At 43.3% G+C, this 11,757-nt stretch overlaps 2 protein-coding genes across 2 annotated transcripts in view; one reads left to right on the top strand and one right to left on the bottom strand.

Moving 5' to 3' along the window:
• Nucleotides 1-7,184, top strand: part of sytl4 (synaptotagmin-like 4) — a 29,187-nt gene extending 22,003 nt beyond the window's left edge. The window contains exons 14-17 of the mRNA XM_063190479.1: nt 1,302-1,407; nt 1,926-2,040; nt 3,937-4,145; nt 6,120-7,184. Coding sequence (XP_063046549.1) covers nt 1,302-1,407; nt 1,926-2,040; nt 3,937-4,145; nt 6,120-6,262 — 573 coding nt within the window. The 3' untranslated portion in view covers nt 6,263-7,184. The remainder of the gene's footprint in view (nt 1-1,301; nt 1,408-1,925; nt 2,041-3,936; nt 4,146-6,119) is intronic.
• A 756-nt stretch (nt 7,185-7,940) lies between these two features.
• Nucleotides 7,941-11,757, bottom strand: part of srpx2 (sushi-repeat containing protein X-linked 2) — an 18,894-nt gene continuing 15,077 nt past the window's right edge. Inside the window, exons 9-10 of the mRNA XM_063190478.1 lie at nt 10,959-11,080; nt 7,941-8,609 (exon numbers count right to left, since the gene is read on the bottom strand). Coding sequence (XP_063046548.1) covers nt 8,429-8,609; nt 10,959-11,080 — 303 coding nt within the window. The 3' untranslated portion in view covers nt 7,941-8,428. The remainder of the gene's footprint in view (nt 8,610-10,958; nt 11,081-11,757) is intronic.

Below are 11,757 nucleotides of genomic sequence, written 5' to 3' on the forward strand. Positions count from 1 at the left end.
ACACACACACACACACACACACACACACACACACACACACACACACACACACACACGCACATTCCCATATGCACACACAAAGCCATGTATAAACAAACATGCAGACATGTACACACAAAAATACACATTGATGCGCACAAACACACACACATACACATACACATTCCCATATGCACACACAAAGCCATGTATAAACAAAAGCATATGTACACACAAAAATACACATTGACACACACACACACACACACACACACACACACACACACACACACACACACACACACACACACACACACACACACACACACACACACACACACACACACACACACACACAGAGAAAAAGAGACACACTCCCATATGCTCACAGAAAACCATGTATAAACAAACTCACACACGCACACACACACCGCGGTGATCTCTAATTACTCTCCCATCGGAGTCCTATTAGGAATTCCTGCAATTAATTAGCGTTGCCGAGAGACCCAGAGACAACAACAACAACAGCCATCACTGGCATAACACACACACACGATAATGCCAGCCATTACGACCTATTAATGAACATTACAACATATCACAACAACAAGACCATAACAAGGATTATGAACCTCCGAATGCCTATAAAGTGTTACCATTTTGACCCGAGGAGTTTGTTTTGTGTATACAATACCGCCTACTGCTTGACTAGCCGCAGTAGACCCAGATCAAATGAAGTGGAGGAAGTGCCATTCGTTTGCTGACGCCGGGGGTCTGGCGTGGCTAGGCTAACCTATTGCGTCTGTGCTTTAGTAATTCATGAATTCAGACTGTGCCCAGAGGGAATCATGGAAGCATGCCCATGAGGGCTGCTGGCCAGTGGGTTGCAGGGCTTTGGCCAGCACTGCATGCATGCACAGTGCACACACACACACAGACAGAAACATTCACACAAGTGCATCCATGCTTGCACACACACGTAGAGTATACACACACACACACACACACACACACACACACACACACACACACACACACACACACACAAGGCCAGTTTGGCGTATCTCCCACAGAGGAAATGAGACCTGTGTGCTTTCTTAGCTCTTTCATATTTTCCATTCCACAGTGTGTAATGCAAGTGAGACTGTTAGTAGTACCATAGCACACCAAAACAGCTTTACATCGTCATCATTCTCTACCGTCATAATCAAGGTTGTTATTTGCAACAGAGCCTTGAAGTGATGGATGCGCAAAATATAAACAATGTTTTGCAAAATTGACCGAATTATTTTATTCTGGTATCTTTTTTTTTATTACCTTAGGTGGAATCTTCCCCTCATCAGACCCCATTCTCACAGTATAAAGGAGAGTTGGTCATCTCCCTGAAGTATGTCTCAGCCAAAAACACACCAACCGATAAGTCCAAAGGTACTAAAACTGCACATGCTTTTTTTGTTTGTCACATTGTTGCATGGGTTTAAAATATAATCTCTCAAAGTATTTACTGTATTTGAATGTCATTTTTATATTATTTTTCCTATGTTTCAATATGTCAGATAAATACTGAGAAAGTATTTAAGATAATAAGGTGAGGTTACACCCACTAAAACAGTCTCTCATTAATTTGCCAACCAATCAATGGGACCCGTCTTGCCCTGTGCACTCCAAAATACAGTATTTTTTATCAGTTGTCCAAAGAGAGAAGAGGTCAGGAAATGACATCACTTCCTTTTTGATAGCTCAAGAAAAAAAGAACAACCACAAACATCAACATGGAAATGAAGCTCCAACAAGAAGTTCCTGCATGATGGCTCTCCAGGAAATTAAAAAAAAGACAACTTGGAAATTAAACACAGATAACAAAAAAAACATGCACAGCTAGTTCTTCTACTACCACAGACCTCTGAGCAAGCCCCTATCTGTTTCTCTCTCTCTTCCTTCAGCAGGAAAGAAGGGAAAAACGGAGGGAGGGGCCGGAGCAGAGCTGCACGTCCTGATCAAAGAGGCTAAGAACCTTACAGCCATGAAGGCCGGCGGGACCTCCGACTCCTTTGTAAAAGGGTAAGCACTACACAGCAACTCAGCCGTCCCACCAGGCTAGCTGATAGCTTTGGTCAGGCCCAGGATAGTCATCTGAAAGGGCCCTCCCAGCCGATACATACAATGTAATGAGGACCTAATTCTTGCCACACCCGCCGGCCCCACTTTCTCCCTGGGCCCAGGATAACTGGTCCGTTTGCCCCCCCGTGTCGGCTTCCCAGCATCCCGCTACTGCTGTGACTGGTGGTGTTATGCAATGCATTCCTATGTGTCTCTTTTATTATATAATGCCATGCATTCTGATGCGTCTCGCTTTATTATATAATGCTATCATTTCCTGTCCCGGTGACATGTTTTTCCTTTTACCAGAATGAAGCAAACACTCATTGTTCATTGTGCAAGGAATGTGTTCATTGTGCAAGGAATGTGTTGATATTTCATACACATCGCGCCTTGGTCCTTTGAATTGAAACTTTTCAATAACCTGACAATTTAAAAAAAAAAATACCCCTGCTGCTACTGGTACATTCAATGTGTCCCCTTCAACTTGCCTGCTTAAAGGTGGACGGTGTAATATTTTTAGCAGTTTCTTTCCAGAATTCATGCTGCCCATTCACAATTGTTAGCTTTTTCACCAATACTCACCACCATCAAATTACATATGGGAAAATTGAACTTTTCATACATGAAAAGGTTCTTCTCCATGCCCGACATTTTTATCCTCAAAACTTACTGTACTTAAGTATACTAGTAAATGTTTGTTTATTATTAAGTAAATGTTCATAAAAATGAAGGTCTAATTTGGCAATAGGCAGGAGAGTTTCAATGTGCAGCATAGTTGCAATACCTACTGTGGCCTCCATACCACACATTGCACCTTTAAAAGAGGCATGGGAAGGTTGACATGTTTACTACTACTTATTTACCCCAACATTATTATTTTTTTATTTGGATGGTCTTGTGCTTTCAGATCGCCATACAATCACTGACACGGTTTCCTCTCTAAAATATTTTGTCTTTTTGCACAAAACCACAGGCAATGAAGATTAAGACATTGAAATAATCATCTTTAAAGATCGCCTCTCAACGTAATTTAATTAATATTGCCGTGTTCCCAATTGTTATTGAATGTGTTACGCGTTGGTCCTGTTTTAAAAAACGTTCTGGTTGCTTTGTTTCAAGACGTTTTTGCAAGCTGGCAAGGTGGCTTGTGGAGAAACGAGAGAGTGTTCCGTGTTTCTCGTGGAAATGCGTCTCTGATTGGCTCACTCCTCCTGCTCTCAAAGAAACGCGTCTCTGATTGGCTCAGTCCTCCAGCCTTGGGAGAGAATGTAATGGGAAACAGAGTCGCCACTTCCCCGGATGGTACTGCACTATAGGGGCGCCAACGGAGGCGTGCAGGCTCCATTCAGGGCTGTGCTCTTTCGACAGCGCGACCCCTAGGCGAGCTGTAGGCACGGAGCAACCGGAGTGAGCAGGCTTTATGTATGAGGCTTTGTGCTGTGTGTGTACCTGAGAGTAGCAACCAGCTGATAGCTAAGCTAAGCTATGTTTCGGACCACCAGACGTTGCTTGTTTTGAAAACAAGCAGAAAAAAAATACTCGACATGTTTTTAGATAAATGGGTCGATATAAACCTTTGTGGGCAACGCCTTCTTTCGACGTGACGAAACACAGAAAGGCTTTCGTGATTCGCTCGTTTCTCTGCATTATTGATGTAAATTGGGAAACACCGGGAAACACAGCCAGGAGAGTTGACGCACCGCTATGAGAGCCTTGCAAGTGAGTTTAACTTGGGGTGACCGTCCGATCTTCGAAAGGAGTGAGTAAAACTGAGTTTTATCGGAAGTTGGCCTTTAACAATTGAAAACCGTACCAATTTCTTCTCTAAAACGTGCCTTTTGTCCAAAACCACAGTTACCTTCTGCCGTCTAAGAATAAGTCGACTAAGAGGAAGACTCCGGTGGTGAAGAAGACCCTGAACCCTCATTACGATCACACCTTCATCTACCGGGACATCACCCTGGAGCAGCTCGAGAGCATGAGTCTGGAGCTCACCGTCTGGGACAGGGAGGCGCTGTCCAGCAACGACTTCTTAGGAGGAGTACGGCTGGGAAATGGGACAGGTGAGATTGGTGTGTGCATGTGTGTGTCTGTGAGAGAGAGGGAGAGAGTGAGGGGGTTGATAGATGTGTGTGTATGGGGGGCATTGAGATGGAAGCTGGGACAGGGAAGCTCTGTCTACGTCCCAATCCTTTTTTAGAAAATGGTTTCAAGACCCACTTGTGCCTCTTTTCCACTGCCGGTTTTCCGGTAGCCTAGGCCTACAGCTCGACACAGCCACTCAGCCACCACTTTTTGCTTTACGTTTGAGCTGTGTCATACCTATTCAAAAAGCAAATAGAGGCGGCAGAGTCACACTTGGTCGTGCTGTAGGCCTAACAGAAAACCAGCAGTGGAAAATAGAACCACAAAATGAAAACCGAGCACCAAAAATCAATGTCGTCTCTTTTTGGGAGACGTGTCCCAGCTGACACAGGTGTGACTTTTGGTCTGCCACTCATTTCACTTTTCTCTTACTTGTCATTTTGGGGCCAAGCAGGAAAGCTTTTTCACTTCTTATTTTTTAACTTGGCAAAGAGGAGATGCAGGTGACCAGGGTGGGACAGGTTGCCATTTTTCCTTCTTCACAGTTGGGCTCCGAGAGCTTATTTTTTGTAAATGTAATCACAGGTCATGTATTTTGTACCATATATTACCTTTACTAATACCTTTAGTGCTTTTTATTGGTAATGATGTTAAGTCACCTTTTGAATGGAGCTCAAAATGCTATACTGGAGTTTGTGACATTGACATCATTGGATAAAGTTAATGCACTTATATGGTGTGAAATATTATGCAGCGAGTTACCCTTTATAACTTTTTAAAAGTCTACGCTGAATAATTCCTCGGCTGTCTTTGACCTCGGAATAGCCATTAGTCATTTTTAGCTGTGAAAATCGCTTGCTGTTGCAAAACTAAAACCCTTGAGCTGAGGAAACGGGATGGCTAAATGATTATGAGAACAATTTGACCCTGCAGGGTCGGGTGGAAGCAGCACGGTAGACTAAATATAATGCTGCACTTTTGTGATATGATGTTAAGGTGTGTGTGATGTGTGTGCGTGTGTGTGTGTGTTTGCCTGCGTCTGTGCGTATCTGTATGTGTGCTTTAGTGTCTGTGAGGCAGAGAAGGTGATGGAGAATGCTGTGTGTGCGTGCGTGCGTGTGTGCGTGTGTACGCACGCATATGCACACGTTCAAGAGAGGTAGTTAGGTGTGTGATGGATTGCAAATTGAGTGCAAAAGACAGAATTAGTTCTGTGTGAGACGGGACAACCAACTGAATATTTTTACTCCTCCAATCCCATCCTGCAGTCCCTCATGAGTTCATGCACTAGCCTAGAGAGGGAGAGAGAAAGTTGTGTGTGTAACTGCAAGGTGATACAGAGAGGTGAAATCTGTGTGAAATGGAGACAAAAACACGACAAAAAAATCCCTTAATAATATATATGCCAATATGTTGAGCACTTCAGTCCATGTGAGTTCGGGCAGCAATCAGTCTTTGTCTTTGTGTGTTTCTGTGTATTTGAAAGAGATGGAGAGAAAGTTGTGTCTGCATTTCCCAAAAGCTCTTTAGTAGTACTTCAGCCTACGCAGTACTTAAGTATGAGGAGCCCCTTTTGTATTATATCAGACAGATCTCAAATCATCACTAGAAGTTTATAAACACACTATTTTACCTCACACATGCACTTAAAGCGTTTCATCTGCATGTGCTAAAAATGTTGTATGTTGCCCTATACAATTATTGTATGTAGGCTATAAACTTTTAGGGATGCGATATATTGCCAAGGGGGCACCTCATAGTTAGGTACTACTTAGGCTTAAGTACTACTTTAGAGTTTTTGGGAAACGCAACCCTGACTGAATATTGTTGCTATTCCATCCTGCAGTGCCTGTTAGAGAGTTGAGTCTTTGTTTGTAATGGAGAGACAAAGATACAGAGTATTAGGAGATAGTGCCTAACGTATTTTATTCTCCTCCATCTCCATCCTCCAGTCCCCGTGAGCTCCGGTAGCAGCGAGTATCTAGCCGAGTCTTCCCCCGAGGAGGCCAGCCTGTGGCAGCGCGTCATGCAGTACCCCGACTCATGGGCAGAGGGCACTCTTCCCCTGCGAGCCTCCATGGGGAAGAGCAAATGAGGACACACACACACACAGAGCTGCCCGTCTCGTCTCGTTCCCTGTTGAGAGGCTCTCAACGAGGGCAGGCAGACAGTCTGTCACAGTGCACTGCCTCTTGTAAACCCCCACAACCATCCACCCATGCAGCTACCCCCTCACATAACCCTCATGACCCCCTCCTGTTCAAGAGCAGGGGAAGCGGGGTGTTACATTTTAGAACTGAGTTTTACAATGCCAAAGCAAAATGTTTTTTTATGAAGACTGATCTAGATTATGTATAATATTGTGGTGTACTGATGTACACATTTTAAAGTCCAATCCACCCCCTCACGAACCCTCTCCTCTCCGCTGGATCATGTCATGTTCAAGAGCAGGGGACACGGGGTGTTACATTTTAAAAATGAGTTTTACAGTGCCAAAAGAAAATGTTTTTAGAAACACCTATCTAGATTATGTATAACATTGTGATGTATTGATGAATCCATTTTAAAGTCCAAGGGAGGAATATTAGTGACTAACCTAGTTAAGTTAGAAGTGAATTGTTAACCTACTAAGACATGAATACTAGCACATCATTCTTTTAGTAAAATGAAGCCATAGGACCATTCTGTGTAGAGAATTATGGCCATACTCTTACTGATGGTAGTGACGAGGTCTTCCCTTAACAGCCCTCGATACAAAGAAAGCGCAAAAAGGGAGAAAGTAAATACTTTTACCATGTTATATATTTTTTCTTTGTGTTTTCTGTGTTTGAACACAGTTGAACTTAAGTTACTTTATATACGTGTTGTTCTGTCGTTGCACATTGTTCTGACTCTCAAACATTTTAGGATCACCTTTTTTTGTATTTACACCATCCAATGAAATCGCACGTTTCAAAATCCATCACATAATTTTATTCACCTCTAAGTTAATATAATAAACTTTTATCAACAATCAATGTTGCCTGACATGGTTTTTACTCGTGTTCAATCACACCTGCATTTCCGTGATTAAATTTCATATATCTCTCTACAATGTTCATAAACTGATGACACTCATTCGAGTCAAAAGCAAACCTGTGCTCATAAAAAATGTCTACAGCGCTACTTCACTAACTTTCCCTTTGTTCAACCAAAGGTGTTCGTCCTCAAGAAGCTGTCGGTCGGCAAAACATCAGTATGTTGTTCAGAGTGGGTATTTTATATCGTGAGTAATGTGTTAAGTGAAATTAAGTAGTTCCTTAAATAAAGATACTGCATGTCTTCACTGTAGTACAATGAGGGCAGTTGTGGTGTAATGGTTAGGGAGTTGGACTGTAGATCACAGGGTTGCAGGTTCAATCCCCACCCTTACCAATTCCTTCCTCCCTCCATGGCTGAAGTGCCCTTGAGCAAGGCACCTCACCCCACACTGCTCCAGGGACTGTAACCAATACCCAGTAAAATCTGCATGTTGCTTGGGATAAAAGTGTCAGCTAAGTCTAATGTAATGTAGAGTAAAACCATAGTAACAAGTTTTAAGAGGTTAACCACTTGCAAGGTAAATTCTGTCCTACATAGAGAAGTGACTTAACTGTGTGAACATGGAATCAGAGGAAGAAAATACCTTCAAATTGTCACATAAATTCGGTCCAACCTTTAGCAGGCACAGTGGAAGTCATGCCTAACCATACTTACCGTAATAAGAAAAAGTGAGAAATGTAACGAGAGTCCATGTCCAGTCCAGTCTCAGTTTTAAGAGAGAGTAGCTACTGCTGTTTGGCTTGGCAGGCACATGTGAGTAAATCTTCTTCCTATAGAGTAGCTCTCTGGTACCAAGTGCTCATCTCCCATCATTGTGCATAAGAGGATGTGAATATGGTCCATGGGTGGTGGGGCATGTACCGTACATAGCCTTGATCAGAGGTGTCAATCCCAGGTCCAGAAAGTCAAATCCTGGCCATGTTTTCTACTCAAACCAGGTGACTTACTATCAGTGCTCATTAGAGCTGGTTGGAATTTGTAGCATGAGATTTCGTTTTCCCACCACCTCATATTCACGTCTGATGCAAGGCTAGTTGGATGAAAAAAACAAACGTGGCATGGATGTTGAACTTGATGAAAAATCTCCAGGATGAATATTTTGTCACAGGGAGTTTTAAACTTTCTGGTCCCAGGGACTGACACCTCTAGTCTGGGGCTGTGTCTCCACAGTCTCCCCACTTCATTCGCACATGTCCCTGGTGGTCTCCAGGCGTTCCCTCTCGTCATCGTCCATCAGGTAGTCCTCTATGTAGGCGTACAGCTCCATGGAGTTGGCGGGGTTCCTGAAGCGCTCGCGGTCAACACCCTCCGCATCCACCAGCACCATGGAGTAGTGGGACGGGGAGATCTGGAACACTTGCCTGGATGAAAATGTACATACACACAAGAAATATAATTACAGTCAGTTTCAACTTGCAGTTGTATTGCTCATACTACCCTTGACTTGTTCAGAGTTGGTACAGTAGGACAGTGTTTCCCAACCAGGGGTACGTGTACCACTAGGGGTACGCGAGCACACTGCAGGGGGTACTTGGAAATATGTTTTTATTATAACAAATGTATTGAACAGTCACATCAGGACAGAGAAAGCGATATAGAACATGAATTAGGGGGTACTCATGGCACAACTAAGAGGCTTAGGGGGTACGCGAGACAGAAAAGGTTGGGAAACACTGGAGTAGGACACTACTACACCACACACACACACAAAATATCACATAGGATAATTCCAGGCCAATTTCAACATGCAGTTGTGTCGCTCAAGCTACCATTGACTTGTTCAGCTCTTTCTGAGATCCTGGTTGAAGTTCAATAACATAAAGATATAATTGAAATTGAAGAGTGAAAGAGCACAAAAAACTTTCTCTGGAAATGGAAGTGAATGGAATTCTTAATTACACCTTGCGATTTTAATTGAATCTGCATTTACTGTTCGTAATGACCTCCTTAAAGAGTTAATCTCGAAATTACACAAAGGTCACCATCCAATGCCTGAGCCACCATGAATAATGGGGCTGTGCACAGGAGAGAATAATTGGCGCTTTCGTGCACTAGTTAGTGGGCGTCTGTGACCTTATGTTCTGATTAAGCAGTTAATTGGACAATGGTAAATTCCATTATTGTACCCTTCATGAAGAATGCAGTTGGAGGAGTGGGTAACCTGTGCTGTCCTCCACAATCATCCATTGCTTAGGTGCCCTCAGGCAAGGTTGCATGTATCCACATATTGCTCTGGAAGGACCGTCTCTGGTCCTAAATTCACCTAATACCTGCTCTGAGCGAAACTGTCAGCTTAACTTAATTTTAAAATAAATGGATAAAAAAGAACTGTCAACACAATACGAGAACACTGACAAGAGTTCTGTGCTATGAGGTGAAAAAATGCATTGCTAAATGCACTATCAAAAAACAGTTCTAGAAAGAAACTGCATAATTTCATTATCCAGCATGTTCCTTGATGAGGAGCAACTGCAGCTACCGTGCTGCACTATAATGGAATTTGCAAGTGGGAATTAGTGGGCAACGTGGGTCTGTTTCACATCTTATTGACTTCCCTCTGCTTTAATTACAGGAAGCTCATTACCTCTGGCCCTCTGCGGTGCGTACTAATGTGCAGGGGACCACGTCAGATAAAGAAGAAGGTTAATGGCAATTTGTTTAGGGAAATAGTGTACAATGGCTTTGCACTGGTGTACTGTGGCTTTACATGTAGGGCAATAATGTACAATTGCAATGGTATTAGTATGGTATTAAATGTACTGCAAGTTTCTCTTATGTTACATGTTGTTGTTATGCTACATTACATTTAGCACTTTTATCAAAGGTGGCTTACAAATGAGATAATCTGGCATGACTAATGCTACCTGTAATAAGAGAAATGTATAGGCTACAATTGACAAGTGTATTTCCAACAATAATTAGTGCAACCAGAACAGTGAAGGTTCACTCTGAATAGACCAAAATCAAGCCATGACCGGTAGTTCTTTTTTTCCTTTCAAACATGCTTAACAGTCTCTTGTGATGTACAGTATTAAGTGCACTTGACCTTTACAGGCTGTGTTGGGACACTTGAGCCCACGGACAATCACACATACATGTGATGTTCCCCCTCCAGTGCCTCCCGCAGCATCTGGCCTCTTGCCTTGGAGCTCAACATCACTGACAACATCTCAAAGCACCATAAGAGCAATCACAGATAGCAACCGAGCCCCATACCAACACTCGATACATATGGCGTGCGTGTGTGTTTGCCGCTCATAAAGGCCTCCCAAAACATTGCGGGTGGACACACAGGCAAATGGACATAAAGACAGACAAACGGACAGGGTCATTGCAATACTTGGCTCAAACACGGCCCCTCTTATCTGGCCTGCCAGGTAAAAATGTGAGGCGGGAGGTGAGATGTCATAAAAGCAGGCCAAGGCACAAGGCAGGAGGATTGAGGAATTGAGCTAACTGCAAAGTTATATTACATTACACTTTGCTACTTACAGTTGTTCTACAGGGTATTGGATACAGTAACACAATGTGGGGTTAAGTGCTTTGCTCAAGGACACTTCAGTCATGGATGGAGGTGTAAGGGAGGGCTAAGGGTGGGATTCGAACTTGCAACCCTCTGATCTTAAGACCATCTCCCTAACCATAAGGCCACGGCTGCCCCAGATAAATAGTAAGGATACTACAGTAAGATTGCATCATAGTGTGCCCACCTGAGGCCATCGATGACCTGTGAGTCCAGGAACTGGCCCTTGATCCGGCCCACCTGCCGAGGCTCCACCCCCAGCAGTTCCACCACAGTGACATGACGCAGGTCCAGGCCGCAGTTGGCTTTCTGTGGGACACGCAGAGAGTTACACCACTTAAACATCCTTCTCTGTAACATTGGACATACTTTCAGATTTAGATAGATACAGCTGAAAGGGGGTGGTGCTTAGTTGCCATTGGGGGACATTAGTTTATTTTATTTTTTAATACTAAGGGGGACATTGGCAGGCTTAGGTTGAGGTCAATGGGGGCATTGGGAGGCTTATGATCTAGCTCAAAAAAGGTTGAGAACCACTGGTCTAATCATTGTTGACTTCTGTTTGAACTTTCAGGGTGTTTCATCTCCCTTCCTAGTGATTTCTTCAGCTATTGTGTTTCTTGAAAGTGTTAGCCAATCGTCGCACACATGGGTAGTTGTCAATGGGATATTTGCATTGACAATAACAAAGTAGCTAAATTAGCAACTATAGTTTCGAGAATACACCCCACAACTGAAGAAACTGAAGAGTAAATATCTCTGGGCAACGTTTAAACGGCTTCAGGCTCCAAAAAGATGTTTGGCTACATACAACTGAACTCTTTTGCCTGGATGAATGAGATTCTTCACAGCCATTAATCACTCTGCTGTGTGCAACGATGTGTGAAGGTAAATTTACAGCCCCATATGAGCCACAGTCAACTTCCTGTGTGCCACATGAGGAGATGGCATATGGTTTAACATCTGTGTCTTTACGTCTGAACAAC

This window comes from Engraulis encrasicolus, chromosome 23 (genome assembly GCF_034702125.1).
Source record: "Engraulis encrasicolus isolate BLACKSEA-1 chromosome 23, IST_EnEncr_1.0, whole genome shotgun sequence".
Lineage (NCBI taxonomy): Eukaryota > Metazoa > Chordata > Actinopteri > Clupeiformes > Engraulidae > Engraulis > Engraulis encrasicolus.